This window comes from Pinus tabuliformis, chromosome 6, assembly GCF_031772625.1.
Source record: "Pinus tabuliformis cultivar Carrire ecotype Pingquan chromosome 6, CPIR1, whole genome shotgun sequence".
Taxonomy (NCBI): domain Eukaryota; kingdom Viridiplantae; phylum Streptophyta; class Pinopsida; order Pinales; family Pinaceae; genus Pinus; species Pinus tabuliformis.
Genome location: NC_142292.1, coordinates 1,601,892,934 through 1,601,911,435, shown reverse-complemented (window position 1 = coordinate 1,601,911,435; position 18,502 = coordinate 1,601,892,934). Strand labels below are relative to the sequence as shown.

Here is an 18,502-nt window from a genome sequence, read left to right as displayed (position 1 = left end):
TAAAAAGGAACAATTTGTATTAAATTTGTATCAAATTTATCTGTGTTTGTTCTAAGTAAGATAATCACGAAGACAAGTTTGATATTTCATTAAATTAATTATTCATAAATCTTTTTTATATTTCTACTCATTAAATGTTTGTTCACAATCACATAAAATTATTTTTCCAATTTTTGTAAATTACAATATTTGATATTATAATTGATGTTTCAAGAATATAATTGTGGAACCCAAATTACAACTTTTTCAATTTGACAATCTTTACAAAAATAAGTTGAAAAAACAAACTTATAAATAAACTAAATTTAAATCATGTGACCAAACTTGTTTAGTCAATAATTATAATTAAAATACAACTCTTTCAATTTAATAATCTTATCCAACTCTCTTTACACTAATTTCTTAGTATATTATATACAGACCAAACTAAAAAACATAATAAATAAGATACAACTCAGGATCCGAAAGCAAAGCCCCGTGGACTTTATTTATTAAAGGTTAATCAATTTATCCAGCTTCATTGATTTTACTAAAGGTTAATCAAGTTGCGTATGAAGATAGCACAGGATATTATGGTGTATGCCGAGGGTTGTACAATCCAATAACTCGCCCATTTTCCTTTTGTAATGGTCTTGCATTTTTTTCAAATCCCTGTCACAATCAAACATAATGTGATTAATAATGTGATTAATAAAAGTAATTTGATAGCACATTGATATTTCAAAATTTGATTTATAATATTATAATATTAAAAAAAATGAAAAATTAAGTATTTTAAATAATATATTAAATATGGATAAGAAAAGATGAAGAAAAAAAAAAAATTACTAGTAAAAATGTTTTTATATTAGATAGAAAATTTCATATCTATATTACTATTCCGATATTATAAATTTTAAAATAATGTGATTAAGATAGAGATTTTAAAAAATGTAATTAAGTTAAAAAAAAAATTATATGATTTTTTTTCTTTAATAAAAATGATGTTGGCACAATCATATAAATTAAATGGTCACTAAGTGTTTAAAAACATTAAAACACTTATTTCACTAGCCTAGATCCATCTAACTTTGGATCTACCAAGCCTAGAGAGGGATCAATGTGCAAAGATATTTGATCCCTCTAAAAGAAGTTTGCACATTTATGGCTCTCAGCCCTTGGAAGATCTGAAGTTAAAGATGGATCTACCCTTAATACCATTGGAAAAACCATGGGTTGTCAAAACATATAGCCAAAAAACCACAAATGGAAAATTGACTATTTTAGTGTAGAAATTATGATGTAGATTTTCAACCGCTTATGAATTTTTCTCTAATCACAAGACAAACCACAAATGGTAAATTGACTATTTTAGTGTATAAATTATGATGTAGATTTGCAAGACACAAATCTATTGTATTGTTTACAATATAGAACACAAATCATAAACATGCAGAAGAAACCAATACACATGCACAAAGATTTACTTAGGGGAAAGCAACAACTCAAAACCTTGAGCCTTGTGTTGATTAATCAACTAAGTAAGAGAAGCTATTACAATTGTCAGCTCAACTCAACCTACAAAAGAAATTGTATTCTGACTAATCTGGCTAGTACTTAACCAATGCACAAGTCCCAAGGATGGTCCACCTCACCTCATGGAACACCTATACACTCAACTAGTTTACCACTACTTGTTAACTCCCTTGGAAACTCCACTAAAACTGAGCAACTCCTATTCTTTGCATGCATGAGCTAATTATTTGATCTGTTAACTAGATGAGTTAGGCTCATGTCCCACTACTTAACTGACCACCCACTAATTCTATTAACAATTAGAACTAGTTTAATTGACCATAACTCAATTTAAATGAATTAGATTGCTACAATTGAAATTAAGTCAAATTAACTCAACGTAGGCTATTAAAATTTAGGAATCACTGCACACAAGTGAACTTCATGCCCTTAACTAGAATTAACTAAGTTAAATGAGTGTAATTTCTTGTTGTATTCTTTTCAACATTTACCTCTATTTTATTTTAATTATTAATTCTGTTTTTTTTTTTTATATATATTCTTATATACGAAAACCATGGGTTGTCAAAAGCTAGAACCAAGAAATCACAATGATAAATGTACTATTTTACCTCTATTTATTTTAATTATTAAATTTATTTTATTTTTATTCCTTTTAACCATTTTGTTTTATTTTTATTTTTATTTTTATGTTTTGATATGTAATTTGACCAAGTCAAAATGTTTATATTGCAAGACAAAACAAGATAGAGCATTACAACAGAGGCTTCAGAATGCCTCCAATAATACATTTCACATTATCACCAGCGTAGATCCATTTTAAATAAGGATCTAACATGAGTGACACGGATCCATTTTCTTCAAGTGTATTTTTTTTTTTTTTTTTTATGAGTTACCATTATTTAAATGTTTTGTATAGTTTTATTTTTAAATTTTTATTTTGGCAAATATGAGCAAAATTTCAACTTTGACCGATGGAAAACATTACACATCATACCGGTTGAAGAACTAGCATAGATCCATATTAAATATGGATCTAACATGAGCCGAGAGTGATCCAATTTCTTCACATGCAATTTTTTTATGAGTGGACATTATTAAATTTGTATAGTTATTTTTTATTTTTTTTTAATTTCTTAAAATTTGTATTTTGGCAAAATGAGCGAAATTTCAAATTTAATGCATAAAAATAAACTAAATTATAACTTTATTTAAAAATTAAATAAATTATAATTTTATTTTAAATTATTATTATTATGAAGAATAGAAAATACATTATTCCTTATGAGATAAATGTCAACTTTAATTTGTAACTATTAAAAAAATATTAGTAAAAATATTAATTCTCTATTATCTACTTAATAATAATTATTAATAATTAAATTTAAATTTTAAAAATCTTATTAAAAACACATTTATGAAATAGTTAAAATAAAATATTTTATAATTTATAATAATTTATGTTTTATTTTATAATTTTTTAAAATATATTTGATTTTATTTTATATTAAAGTGAGTTATTAAAAATAGTATTGAATTTGTTTTATGTATGAAATTTCAATTAAAAATAATTTAAAAATATGGTTAAATCGGGCACAGATTTTTAAAAACTTGAATTTAAGTTGTTTAATTGATAGATTTTGAATGTCTCCTGATTTTTTAAGCTGCCGAATCTATTTATATATTGAAAAATACATTTTAAATAACAAAAAATCAAATTCTTTCTTAAAATTGTTTCACTTAATTTTAATGGAAAAACTTATTTCATCTATAAATTAAACCACATCCTTAAATATTATAAAAAATCTAACCTTAATAATATTAATAATTAAATTATAATCTCACTGAATTTTGATATGCTTCACAGCTTCTCATAATTTTTTAGCATTAAATGTTGTGTCAATTTAGTGTTATAACGACTGACTAAAGAATAACAGTACTCACATCATTGGCAGCCTTTATGAGGGCACTGACTTGCTCCCTTGAAACAGTTCTCACCTGCAACAACCACCAATTTATCTCATTTCACTATCTCTTCGCCTCCAAACTTACACTTAGGATCCCATGTGTTTCTGGCTGAGAACATACCTTCTTGACAATCGTCCAGATGACTCCTTCTGTGCAGGGAGGAGTGGTGAGAGAACCTATATATCTATAATATTTCCTGCTACCAAATTTTATGTGCATCGGATCTACAATGCCCAAAGCTTCTTTTTCTTCTGCCGGTTTCATGCCAGAAATGGCAACTATTTCGTCTGTTAACTGCACATGAATACCACGTCCACAAACAGAATGTCAAAGCTGAATCATACTTTAACTTATTAATCATGTGATGGGTAAAATCTATTAAACATAAACAGATTTTTTTTAAAATTTAAATTTTTATTATAATTTTTTTTAATCTTAATCTTTACTTTGGGTTCATAAATGAAAAATGTTATTTTTGTCATATATTTAAATAATAAATTTTAAATATTTGCAGGACATAGATGTAATTTTGATTGGTTAATATGTTTAAGCTCTCACACTTTAAGTTCATAGATGGTATATTAGAATAGATTGATCTTATGTCACACACATACTATTTTTTTCCCTATAAAAAAAATAATGTTTTTTTGGAAAAAAAATTATAAAATTACTAAATAATTATTTAATAATAAATTTATCTCAATATAAATTATTAAATTATTTTTTCACATTTAAAATAATTATAAAAATACCATGAAACAACACTTTTAATAATATTCTAAAAAATGAAACCAATAATCAGCTAATTATAAGACTTATATATATATATATAACCCAAAAAAAACTAAAATTTGTGTGTAACCTCCGCCATACCTCTCCAAGAAACGTATCATGTCTTCCATACTCGTATAAAATTCCAATAACCGCTGTTTTGTTGTTACTGGACTTATGCACCATATGTATCTCTAATGGGTATCTGCATTGCAACTGAAACCCACTTCAGAGCATTGAAAATATCATCACATAGGATTACACGAAAAGAAATATATGAAGGCAGTGTTACCGTCTGCCATTAATAGCGTGCTCAGACGGAGAATGCCAGTGACATTGAAAGAGAGTAAAGCTTTTCCCATTCACGCGTATAGTCCCCGCACCGCTTGGCCAACTCACCTGCAAAAATAATGGAAGTTTAGATTTATGTAGGCTTTCTAAAGTATATATTTTAGTTCCTGGATGTGATCTAATTTGGGTTTCGTTTTTCATTACGGAAAAAGCATAAAATATATTATAAATATATGGTAATATATATCTGGTTTGTTTCATTTTAAACAAGTGTCATACATAAACATAAATATAAATATATATATAAATATATATATATATATATATATATATTTTTCATTTTAAACCAGTGTCATACATAAATATATATATATATCTATATCTATATATATATCTATATATATATCTATATATATATCAGATATATATGCTGGACTAGAGGGGTTATATTCACAAATCCTTTAAAAAAACAGAGCATAAATGGGGTCCATCATCTAGTGAGAAGAAAACATATATAAACAGATTGCCCCTGTGATATGCTGGAGAAAAAACCTGTTAAGAAAAAGACATCATCTGTTAAAGTGGGAGACCCACCTCGCAGAGGACACTGTATTTGCCCAGTTGCCAGGCCAAAACAAAGCATCAACAGAAAAAAACAAGTGCACAGTAAAACAGATATGAACACTAAGTATCAGGAGGAATGAAGTCCCCACAACTGTAAATACAGTTCCCACAATAGATGTTCATATGCCATTTGCCAGGAACTAGAAGTAAGTCCTTTTTTGATTGCTGGCCTATTTTGGGACCTGTCTATATGCTGTATAGAGAAACTCCCAGAAGGTCTCAACTCTCTTCATCCATCCTGAAAAAACAACTAATAATAGACACCTTTCCAGAGACATGATTTCGTTACTAGGTCTGGTGGTCTAATTTTGAAATATGTATTAAATTTCTATATTTTAGTCTATAATTACCAATTCACTCGAATTGGAGCAAACAGTAAGTTAATTTGGTTAGATTGTTTAACAATTTACCAAAATTCAATCTGATCGTGGGGTTAATGTAGTTGGTTAAGTTTCTGGGACAGGATGCTTCTGAACATATATACGGGGTTAATTTATTAGCTTATATATCTAAAAAGATTATTCACTAGCTACTATAAGATGCTTTGAACAGAAATGGATAGAAGCCGGATAGTATATATAAAGAAAGAAAGAAAGAAAATTATATATAATAATGAAAAAAAATAAGATATAAATGAAATTAGAAAAATATGGTTTTTTCAAAATTTGGGAAAGAGGACAAGAAAGAAAATGTGTGAAAATGGTTTATTCATTAGTTATCATAAGATGTTTTGAATAGAAATAAATAATGATTGGATGACATATACAAAGAAAGAAAATCAAAAGTAAAAAAAACAAATAAAATAAAAAGTAAAAGTGATATTAGAAAAATTTTGTTTTTTTTTTAATTCTAGAAACCTAAAGAAAAGGATGAAGTGGCTTAATTTTATAATTGGTTTTTATTTATGAATAAATTATAGATAAACAAGTTTTCAATATAGAATTTATAAATTTACATCTATTACATCAATAAGTTTTTTTAGTTGAAAAAACAACTTCCTACATACTATGGCCAGGCCCATGGCCCAGACGAAAATTTATTTATTTACAATTACCATGAGATAGGGGCCTGGATTGATCAGGGTTGCATTGGCAGCGTGATAGTTGCGTTGTAATCTGCCAAGACGAGAAAATATCTTAACATGCTGGCTCGCCAAATCAATGGGAGATTGGTGTTTACCATCAGCGCAGGCTTTCCAGTCTTTCTGGAGATCTCCCCAGTGTTTAGGCCCTCTTCGATCATTTTTGTAGTCAAACGACTCGGCCTCAGACCCTGTAAAACAAACCATGCATCAAACTAGATTTATGTACAGAAACACACAGAAATTTAAAATGTTCTTTAACTATATAAATGAATTATACACCTGAAAAAAGCCATGAGACGTTTGATTTCTGCACATTATACAACTAGAATTTAAAAGCCAAAATTTTGAATTAAACAAAAAAAAAAAAAAAACTACGGAAGATTTCTAATAGAGGAGTACATTACCAGAAGCGACTTGGGCTATGAGACCGACGACGATAACAAAGATTGCTGCGCTCTGCATCATCTTCGTGTGCAGGCTGTGTCCTTCAATGAACAGAGAAGATCCGATATATATATTATTGATGGACGGTGATTCGGTAAGGACGATTAAAGTACTGGTTGGCTTGATTCTTTGCTTCTGTCGGAATGTGAAACGGTTATTCCAAACATTTAATGCTGTCTGTCGGCGTTATTCTTTGGGTATGGGAGTCTCGTTATGTCGTTCTTTTTAATATGAAACCACCAGGAGCGTCTTCAAAAGTTTTTTGTTGTGCTTTCTAAAAGGCGACAACAGTATCCGATTTGTAGGTGGTTGGTTATGCTCTTGGTGTTATAGTGGCAGCTATGAGGTTTTGGTGTTATAGTGGCAGCTATGAGGTTTGATCCTTGGTCTCCCATTGATTAGGCCTAGCAGTTACCGATTCCCCATGTGGTTAAAAAAAAAAGCGACAACAGTACCATCTGAACAACCGGTATTTCAGTGTATTTTAACGTGAGTATTTTAATTATTACTTTAGATTTATGTTAATTTTGGAGTTATTAAGCGTCAGGTATCAATTTTTTCCACTCTAAATTTTTTTGTATTTTTATACATTTCACCACTCTTTGTAATGGGTAGGTATATGGTCAAGATGAATTAAAAAAAATCCCCTATAGATTTGATATTGATTCCTGATACAAAGTTAAAATAGATTTAGATTAATTTAATAATTAATCATAATTAAATACAATTATAATTATTAATTTATGTTTTTTATTTTATTTTATTTGTATTTTGTATTTTTATGTTTATGTAATTTTACAGAGTCAATTCCCGGATGCAGGTGACCATTAATTCGCTTGTGATGAGAAGACGGGATGAAGAATTGGAACCACAAAATGACAGGCAGTAGTAGAAAGTGGCATGATGGACCCGCAGCTGGATGCAGGTAGCAGAGAAGGTGAGCACCAGGCAGTGGGCCAAACTGAGTACAACCCAGATGACTGGGCTTGCCGATAGTGGAGGAACCTGCCACGGAGGATTTCATTGCTCGCATCACGAATGCCAGGTGGCACTTTACTTAGCTCTCCGTCTTTTTCCTCTTTTTGTCCATGTTGGCGAACGGATGTTGGTCTGCTGTTCTTGGGTGGAGTAGCGGGGTTTACAATGCTAGTTTATTGGTTCTCTTCAGAAAACTGTGGATAAATTTTAGTGCTGTCTCCTTTATTGTATCTCTCTCTTTCTGACTGGTTTCCCCTCTGTTGGGGCAGTCTCAGATTTAGTTAAATGGCGGCAAGCTGAGTTAGGCTGTATTCCTTTAGGGCCATAACACCTTTGTAAATACCTTTTATTTTCTTTTAATAGATTACTCTTACTTAGAAAAAAAAAAAATTACAGAGTCAATATTTGCAAAACATCACATCTCTACCATATTGGGCTAGAGAGTGTCTTTAAAAGCAATTACTTTTTTTTTTTGCCAAATTTTTTACTTTAATCTAATCCTTATTTCTAAAAAAAATATGGTAGAAATTTTTGGAAATCTAGACTACAACAATAAGCTTCAAAATTTTGTGTGCCCCACATATTTTTTTATGGTGTTAAATCTATTTAAGCTATAAAATACGATTCAAACAGTCCTAAGTCTACAAATTTCCACCATTTTTAAAAAATTAGAACCATTTGTAATAATATTTATTTTTATTTTTAAATTAAAATAATATATATTTTTTAGTATTGTATTTTTACAAATTACACCATTCAAATGAGCGCATCCCATTTCTTTTTTAATAAATTTAATAAATTCCTATAAAATCTTAAACAAAAATGAAAAGAGAAAAAATGAACGTGAACATTAAACTACTGCGTTTTTAGTCCTCCCTCCTATGTTGTGGATGTGACATTGTTACACCAGTGCCGGATACAATGAATTCAATAAAGTTGGAATGACACCTGTAATCTCTCGGTATGCTGTCACCTTCATCACATGGTTGTTGTATTGCTTTATTCATCTTTATTTTATTTTATTTCTTGTGTTCGTTAACCGTACTACTCATCATCTTTTCTTTATTCTCAACAACAGTTTTATCTTTTCCTTTTCATTTTTATAATGGGTTTCGTTTTTATAATGGGTTTCAAATATTGGAAATTTATCCTACATTAATTAAATATGGGATATAGTCATATTTTCTATTACTTATTTAAGAATGTAGGTTGATTTATTATTTTTTTAAAGAAAAGTTATATTATTTGGAATAATATATTAATAAGTTATGTTATTTAGTTTAAATAATATATCATAGTTTATAAAGGGATATTTTTTCATTTTTATTAGATACTTTGAAGCTTTGAGCAGTTAACTATATCTTTATAGTCAAGAAAACTATCTTGTAACAAAACAAAAAGACTTTTAAATCTTAATCCAATATTTTCTCAATATATCACACATCTTTTTTTTTATTATAAATTATATATATGTAAGTAAGATATATCACACATCTTTCTCTTTATTATAAATTTAATATATATATTATACACTTTTATATTATTTTCTTAAATTTAAGAGAAAGGTTTTAATAGTTCAGAATGTATGTATGTATATGTATGTATGTATGTATATATATATATATATATATATATATATATATATATATATATAATTTTAAAAACTTTATGAAAAACAATTGTGTTTTGATTATAAAGTTTAGAAAAATGATTGGTCAATTATTATCCAAAACATAATATTTTTTTTAATGGAAATTGTGTGAATAAAGGAACTACATACATGACATTTACATTAGAGTTTGGAGTTGTTTTTTCAATTTTCATTTCCCCTTAAGGTTGTTGGGTGGTTGTTTGCTCCTTGGCCCCTTGGCTTCATAAAACCAATAAAGATTTCAAAATAAGATGCTAATGAATAAGTTTTTTTATTAAGTAAAACTTAGGATTAGTTGGTATTTCAATTTGATCTAAACAATGAGTTTCTATAGTTGTTTTCTTTGCATGGCCACCTTGGTATCCAATTATTCTTTCATAATTAGATGTGTTTGATTTAGGAAGAAATTCTTTGATTGGGATGAGAAATTGCTAGTTGGAGGTCCTCATTTTCATGTGCTTTCCTATGCATAATCCAATAAAGGTTTGAGATATCACATGGTGTGTAACGACTAGTGTGCTTGTGGCCATCCATACTAGAAAAATTAAAACTATTATAGCTAGATCCAAAACTACTCAAAGACCACCCATTAGAAATGCTAAAGAATTCGAAGTTTGGAAGGCATAATGAGCACAATGGTAACTATACTAATGGAGTAACTCCACCAAAAGCTTGGAAAACCAAATAAGATATCCCACCTCTACTAGACTAAGCCATGTTATCAAACTTTAAGTTGCCACCTTTGCCACACTTATAGGTATGAAGAGAATATTTTGTTTCGGGTTAGCATTAAATTTATAGTGCGTCTCATACAATTTGACTTGTGCGTTGATTTCAATTGTATTTCCATATTACTTTTTTGTGATTTTTTGTAATGGAATTTTATAAGAACCATAATAATAATAATAATAATTGTTTCATAAATTATATTAGTAATCATTTAATACATAATAATGAAGTAATTATGGAAAAAACATTTAATAAAAATAAAACAACAATTTAAATGTGGTTGATACGAAATTCAACTTTAAACACTCCACCAGAATACAATTATCAAACGCTAGCCTCTTCCAAACCACACCGAGACAAAGAACAAAAACTGCACTAATTCAAATCAACAAGGTAATGATCATGACCATTCACGCTTCCCAACCAATCCCTTCTCGCATTGTCTTGCATTTTTTTATAACATTGAAAAGAAAAAGGTGGCGAAATATGCAAACCATCTATTGATTTCACTCTTGATATAGTTGTAAATGTCATACCCTGTCTCTCTTTGTCTCTAATATCTACATTGGGTCATTGCAAGGGAATAATATTAAACTCAAGGGATAAACATTATAAAAATAAGGTATAAACACCCTAAGATAAATATTATAAACCCTAAAATAAACACACTTGATTATGATTTACCATCAGTGATTTTCATAGTGAGACGATGTTTGTCACAATGTGACATTGGACCATGGTTGACCATGGTTTATTTTCATATTGAGATAATTTTTGGCACATTGTGACATTGGACCATCGTTGACAATGGATGACCGTGATTGTAAACCCAAGTGATTTATATTAAACCCTACGAATATGAACAGGACAAACCCACAAGATTGATATTATAAACTAAAGAAAAAAATAAAGCTAAGGAATTAATTCTAAAACCAAAATGTATTATAAACCCAAGGGAATACTATTAAACTCAAGGGATAAATATTATAAATGCAAGGTATATAAACCCTAAAAGGATTACTATAAACCCAAGGTATATAAACCCTAAAAGGATTACTATAAACCTAAGGTATCTAAACCCTAAGATAAATATTATAAACCCAAAGGATTAATATTATAAACACAAGGTATATAAAATCTAAGATAAATATTATAAACACAAGGGAATAATAAACCCAATGGATTATAAACCCAAGGGAGTAATATTAAACCCAAGGGATAAAAATCATAAAGCAAAGGATTATAAACCCTAGGAAAAATATTATAAACCCTCACATAAATATTTGTCACAATGCAAAGTTGGAATATGATTGACCATGATTGATTTTGATATTGAGACAAATAAAACCTAAAATAAACATGCTTGACCATGGTTTACCATCATTTATTTTCATGTTGAGACGATGTTTATCACAATATAATGTTGGACCGTGGTTGACTATGGTCAATCATGGTTTATTTTCATATTGAGACAATCTTTGGCACATTGTGACATTGGACAATCGTTGACCATGGAAGGCCATGGTTGTAAACCCAAGGAATTTATATTAAAACCTAGGATTAATATTATAAACCCTATAAATAATATTATACCCTAGGAATATGAACCAAGTAAATCTAAGGGATTGATATTATAAACTGAAGGGAATAATAAGCCAAAGGGATTAATTCTAAAACCCAAAGATATCATAAACCCAATGGAATAATATTAAACCCAAGGAATTAATATTATAAATGCAAGGTATATAAACCATAAAGGGATTGAAATTATAAACCCAAGGGAATAATAAACCCAAGGGATTAATACTAAAAACCTAAGGAATTAAAAACCCAATGGATTGATAATATAAACACAACAGAATAATATTAAACCCAAGGGATTAATATTATAAACCCAAGGTATATAAACCCTAAGATAAATATTATAAACCCAAGGGAATAATATTAAACCCAATGGGTAAATATTATAAACCCAAGGAATATAAACCCTAATATAAATATTATAAACCCTGAGATAAATATTTGTCACATTGCGACATTGGAATATGGTTGACCGTGATTCCTTTCCATATTGAGACAATGTTTGTCACAATGCGATGTTGGCCAATGGTTGACCATCATTGGCCATGGTTGATCTCCATGTTGAGACAATCTTTGTCATAATGCGACAATGGACCATGGTTGACGATCAATGACCATGTTTGTGATAATGTGACGTTGGACCAAGAGATAGTCTTTGTCATAATGTGACCATGTTTGACCATGATTATTGACCATAGTTGACCATGAATGGACCCAAAGGTATTATAAACCTAAGAGAATAATATTAAATCCAAGGGATTAATATTATAATTGAAAGGTATATAAACCCTAAAGGGATTGATATTATAAACCCAAGGGAATAATAAGCCCAAGGGATTAATACTAAAATCGCAAGGGATTAAAAACCCAATAGATTGATAATATAAACCCAAGAGATTAATATTATTAACCCAAGGAATATAAACCATAAGATAAATATTATAAAAATATTATAAACCCAAGGGATAAATATTATAAACCCAAGGAATATAAACTCTAAGATAATTTTAAATTTTATTTTATTTTATTTTATTTATTTATTTATTTATTTTTTTTCTCCCATGGAAAAAAGTCATAATTTCTATTGATATATAAGAAATTACATTTTGTAGATGCCAAGGCATATGCATGTGGAGGCAAGATTGCCTATCAAGATACATAAGACTGTCCAAAAAAGATATAAAAAGGATAATAACTGTATCTCCACGCAGGGAGTCTGTTATCAGCTATATTGTGTCTATGCCTTCTCTTTAACATATAGAGAGAAACCGTCCATGATTGTAATGTCTCTACGCAGAGAGAGAAAACTATATACCAAAAACCAAAACTGTATGTTCAAAGTCATATATATGAACCACTAAAGTAGATACAAGAACCATATTTTATACAATATGAGCAGAAAGTAATAGGGCTTATAGCCCATTTTGACCAAGTTCCACAAAAGGTCTGTGATAGTATTGATGGAAGGATCCTCCTAAATCAACCAGTCATTGCCATGTCTATGCGCTGCCTCTTTTGAAAGGTGATCTGCCCTCGTGTTTTGTTCCCTGTAAATGTAGTGACAGACAAAGGAGTCAAATGAGGATATCAATCTTTGAGCTTCTCCTAGTATATGCCTCAAAGAAAATGCATTACAATGGGATGCATTATTAAGCCAATTACAAACGATTTTGGAGTCACCAAACAACTGTAAATGACTGCAGTGCTGTTCCAAAGCAAAGTGGATGAGATGTTTAGCAGTACTGAGTTCAACATAATTATTAGTTCCCCTGCCTAGATTAATTTGGATCTTAAAACAATGAGAATCCTTTAGGTAAAGAATGGCTCCTCCACCACATCCTGCCTCCTGTGCGGATCCATCAAAATATGCCCACGGTTTTGATTTGTCTATGGTTTCAGGAATGATGGTGCGGGGAGGGGTATTGGTGTCCTCCTCGGGAAGAAGATTATAATCAGCAATAGTATGGAGCAGTACAGTTGGCCAATGTGGGGCTTTAAGGTTGAAAATAGAATGGTTTCTAGCAAGGATAATTTTAGGGGCGAATGTTCGCCCTTTGGCGAAATTAAGGGGTTTTAAATTTTTAGTGGGCAAATATTTTGTATCATAGTACATTTTTACAAATCACCTCAAATAGCCCACCTTATTTTAAGGGAGAGGGTAAAAAAGGTAAATTAAGCCCTTGAAATTAGGACTTACAACCTTCCATTCGCCCATTTTCAAGAATATGTTTTATTTAAGTGAATCCATTCGCCCATTTTCAAGAATAGGTTTTATTTAAGTGAATCCTATGGGCCAAATACCATATTTATAAAAGAGGTATGGTAAATTAATAAAAATATAAATAAATGAGAGGTATGGTAAATAAATAAAACATTTTTTATATTTATTCCGTAAGTCACCTTATATACATGTAAGAGTGCAAACAAATAAAAATATAAGTAAAGTGGAGGTATGGTAAATAAATAAAACGACTTTTTATACTTACTCAAAAGGTATGGTAAATAAATAAAAATATAAATAAACTAGACGTATCTTAAATAAATAAAACCTCTTTTTATATTTAGTCCATAACCCTCGTGCTATTTATGAAGGCTCAAGAAAGAGGTTTTATTTAAGTGAATCCTATGGGTCAAATACCATATTTGTAAAAGAGGTATGGTAAATTAATAAAAATATATGGTAAACAAATAAAACATTTTTTTATATTTACTCCATAATTCACCTTATATTTACGAACACTCAAAAAATGGGTTATATTTAGGTGAAATCTATGGCCAAAATACTATGGGACAAATACCATGGACTAGATTGTTATTAATACCATGCAAAAAACCATTATTAACCCTAATATTAGAATTAATAAAAATAAAAATGGCACATGGTATTGACCCATGGTATTCACCAAAATGGCACATGGTATTGACCCATGGTATTCACCTGGAATGTAGCCTATTTAAATGGGGGAATTAAACCAGCATGTAGCCTATGCTAAGATTCACTAGGACTTTACAAAGTTTTATTATTTAGTGAAAGACTCGCCAAGATCTTACAAGATTTTATAATTGAGTAAAATATTCGCCATGCCTGGTGAGAGATTCGCCAAAAAATTATATATACATATTATATTATTGATAAAATCACCTTCCATTTTTCCTATATACCATGGAGATTCGCCCATTTATTATATTTATAAATATAGGGGGGTTCTTAAAATTTTCCCTGGTTTCTAGCAATGACCAGCAGGTTAGAAGGGGCATGTTTCTGGCTTTTCCAATATGGTTTTGACACCAAGTACTCCAAGCATCCAGAATGTTATGCCCTTACCAGGCTTTTAGAAATGGATAGTGTGCAATGATGCAATTCCAATATTCCTTTAAGGATGGGAAATTTAGAAAGAGATGTTCAGTACTCTCTTCATCATTGCGACACAGTTAACACCAAAAAGGGCCATGAAAGGACCTTTTAATCAGATTAGACCCTGTAGGGATCTTGTCAAACAGAATTTTCCACAACAGTAGATGGGTACGGGGGGCCGCCTTAAGCTTCCAGAGTAATCTCCAAGTCAAGTTTATGTTCTGAGGCTTGTAAGTTTCCATAAGTCTATTGTAGCCCTGTTTTGGTGAGTATGTTCTGTGTTTGGCAAAAGCCGAAATAACCTCATCCAGCTCTTCAGTCAGACGGATATGTGCTTGTGTAAGTGTTTCCGTGTATTCCTGCCAATCATGTCGCCACTGCTCGGGAATAAGGAGGGTGCAACACTAGGACTTCCCGGGAGGTCACCCATCCCAGTACTACTCTAGCCCAAGCGCGCTTAACTGCGGAGTTCTGATGGGATCCGGTGCATTAACGCTGGTATGATCGCACCGAAAGGATACTCTAAGATAAATATTATAAACCCTAAGATAAATATTTGTCACAATGCGATGTTGGAATATGGTTGACCATGATTGAGACAAACTTTGTGACAATGTGATGTTGGAACATGGTTGACCATAGTTAATTTTCATGAATCTAATTTTTTAAATTTATTAAAAGTAATGGACCATTTTGCTAAATAAAATTTGCTTATATATAAATGAATGTTACAAATAATAGTGAGGAACTTATTAGAATCGGAATAAATATTGAATCCCTAGGAAATTGTTGGGTGGGAGCCTAATAGAACGAATCTAATTTTTTAAATTCATTAAAAGTAATGGACCATTTTGCTAAATAAAATTTTCTTATGTATAAATTAATGTTATAAATAATAATGATGAACTTATCATAATTAGAATAATCTCAACATGGAGGAACTTATTAGAACTAGAATAATCTAAAATCCCTAGGAAATTGGTGGGAGGGGAGCCACGTGGCACAAATATAAATTTTAAAATTTATTAAAAGTAATGGACCATTTTTCTAAATGAAATTTGCTTATATATAAATGAATGTTATAAATAATAATGAGGACATTATTAGAACTAGAATAATCTCAACATGGAGGAACTTATTAGAATTGGAATAATCTCAAATCCCTAGGAAATTGGTGGGTGGGGAACCATGTGGCAAGTAATGGACCATTTTGCTAAATAAAATTTTCTTATATATAAATAAATGTTACAAATAATTATGAGGAACTTATTAGAATTAGAATAGTATCAACATGGAGGAATTTATTAGAATTGGAATAATCTCAAATCCCTAGGAAATTGGTGGGTGGGGAGCCACATGTAATGGACCATTTTGCTCAATAAAATTTTCTTATATATAAATGAATGTTATAAATAATACTGAGGAACTTATTGGAATTGGAATAATCTCAACATGGAGGAAATTATTAGAATTGGAATAATCTTAAATTCCTAAGAAATTGGTGGGTGGGGAGCCACGTGGCACAAATATAATTTTTTAAATTTACTAAAAGTCAATACAACCTAAAAAACTCGATAATGCACTACATTAGTTGATAAGCATTAAGAAGAAGCATATACTAAGAATATCCCCTTGAGAATCAATCTAGACCCCCAATTAAAAAAAAGGCAACAAACCTCCTTCCATCTAAAGTTCATATATATATGCCTACGGCAAAATATGTTAGCAAAATTATATACCAAGCAATTAGTGCCCTTCACCAAACACAATTATACTACAATAAAGAAACATTTAGAAAGATGATTAGGAATTTAAAATAAAAATAAGTACCAATGCTTTCTAACGCAATAAAAACATTTAGAAAGATGATTAGCAATTTAAAAGAAAAATATGTACGCATTATCCTGATGTGTAAATAATAATAATAAATTTCTACGTAGTCAACCAACAACAATAATCTAGTGTTACGAATTATCGTGATGTTCAAATAATAGTAAAATTTTTCTATGTAGTGCTTAACTTATACCTAATTAGATTGATAAGAAATGACAAGGACATCATATTTTAATGCAGTTGTTGAAGCATTTGGATGGGAATAACATCCATATCTAGCATTATCTTAAAGGGCCAGAGTTGAAAGAAGGTTTTACACTGCAAACGAAGCTCCTCTGGATCAACTCATCAAATTCCATTGTGAGATGACTATGGTAAGTCGATCCTCTATGCATATCCAATACACCTTTGGCAATAGTCTCCATGTTCCTATGATCCTGTTAAGAGGAATACATTAAATCAAAAGGAGAATGTTAGTTTAAACAATTGTGGATATGTAGAATGAAGACTTTGGAAGAAGGGTAGAGTACTGAAGGTTTTTCATTCATACTAAGAAGCATAAAGACTATACAAAAAGCCCACAAAGGAGGACTATAGATAATTCATAAAGGATGTGTATTAGTTATAGTTCAAGAATAGGTTTAAAAAAAAACGGAGGATGAAAAAGCAAGTTCATACAAGGGAAATATTGTATACATAATTCTTTCTGAGACCAAAGTTTTTTTACACATATAAAACATTACTAACCTGATTCCAACCACACTCTTGAAGTCATCATCCAAATATCTCTTGATATATTTAAGAAATCAAACTTGCTATTTGGAGCCAAGTGAGCCTATACATTTAAAATAAATTAGTATCTTAGAATAAATTAGATGTAGAGTAAATATTAATTAAAAAAAAAAAATTAGACTTGAATCATGAATGTTTATTGTGCTGTACTTGTTGAAATTCATGTTCATAGAAAATGATTTCCTTGCCCCATTCTCTAACTTTATCATTCTTCTTTCCTCTTTCAGTGGAAACCATTATGCTATTAATTTTCCATGCCCAATGCAATTTTACGTCTTACAACGTAATTTATGCCCTATGTATTTTTCAAAAGTAGCCTCCAACTCATCATAATAACGAACTAAATCTTCAACATAAACTTCTTCCAATCGTATTCAACTAAGATATTATCATTTCCAAGCACTCCAAAAACTTCCAACAATCATTAATATTACTTATACTATTGTTGTCATTACTAATATTCTAATTACCTTGACATATCACAATAGAGAAGTTTGCTTCACGACCCTCTGTTTAGGTTTTACAGTGATTAATTATTTCTTCAAGTCTATGTTTAAGAGGAGCCATGTATTCTCCCACTAGCTAATAATAAAAGAGAAGATTAATAATGGACTCTAATATAGAAATACGTAGATATTTCTATCCTTTAGAAACTCATTTGTGCCATACTTCATCTACTCTAAAAAGGTAGCTATACTAGAGCTATGCCAGATCCAATAGTTACAAAATCTACCTTGGATTTCTTTATTGTTGTAGTAAATAATACCTTGGAAGTTGTTTCATTATATAAATCTTTGATGAGGGTTTCAAGGAAAACATATTTGTCTTTATTACCAATTATAACTTCTTTCTTTATATATGCTAAGGATGTTATCAAGGCCAGAGT

General features: G+C 30.0%; 1 protein-coding gene and 1 non-coding gene across 2 annotated transcripts; both read right to left on the bottom strand.

Annotated features, from left to right (window-relative positions):
• Positions 1–464: 464 nt before the first annotated feature.
• LOC149264985 (alpha carbonic anhydrase 7-like) lies at positions 465–6,729 on the bottom strand. The gene is made up of 7 exons (XM_089391085.1): positions 6,658–6,729; positions 6,224–6,441; positions 4,547–4,653; positions 4,357–4,459; positions 3,604–3,777; positions 3,460–3,513; positions 465–651 (listed from the first exon to the last, which is right to left on the bottom strand). The coding sequence occupies exons 1-7, from the start codon at positions 6,716–6,718 to the stop codon at positions 571–573; spliced, it is 798 nt and encodes a 265-aa protein (XP_089247211.1). The 5' UTR covers positions 6,719–6,729; the 3' UTR covers positions 465–570.
• Positions 6,730–15,384: 8,655 nt separating this feature from the next.
• On the bottom strand, positions 15,385–15,503 carry LOC149264984 (5S ribosomal RNA). The gene has a single exon (XR_016261293.1). It is a non-coding gene; the product is annotated as a 5S ribosomal RNA (ribosomal RNA).
• Between the last annotated feature and the right edge of the window lie 2,999 nt (positions 15,504–18,502).

Coding starts and splice junctions, on each gene's coding strand:
- LOC149264985 (XM_089391085.1), bottom strand. CDS start 6,718: ATGATGCAGAGCGCAGCAATCTTTGTTATCGTCGTCGGTCTCATAGCC. Junction 6,442..6,657: donor CATAGCCCAAGTCGCTTCTG/GTAATGTACTCC, acceptor TTTGTTTTACAG/GGTCTGAGGCCGAGTCGTTT. Junction 652..3,459: donor TCATAAAGGCTGCCAATGAT/GTGAGTACTGTT, acceptor TGATTGTGACAG/GGATTTGAAAAAAATGCAAG.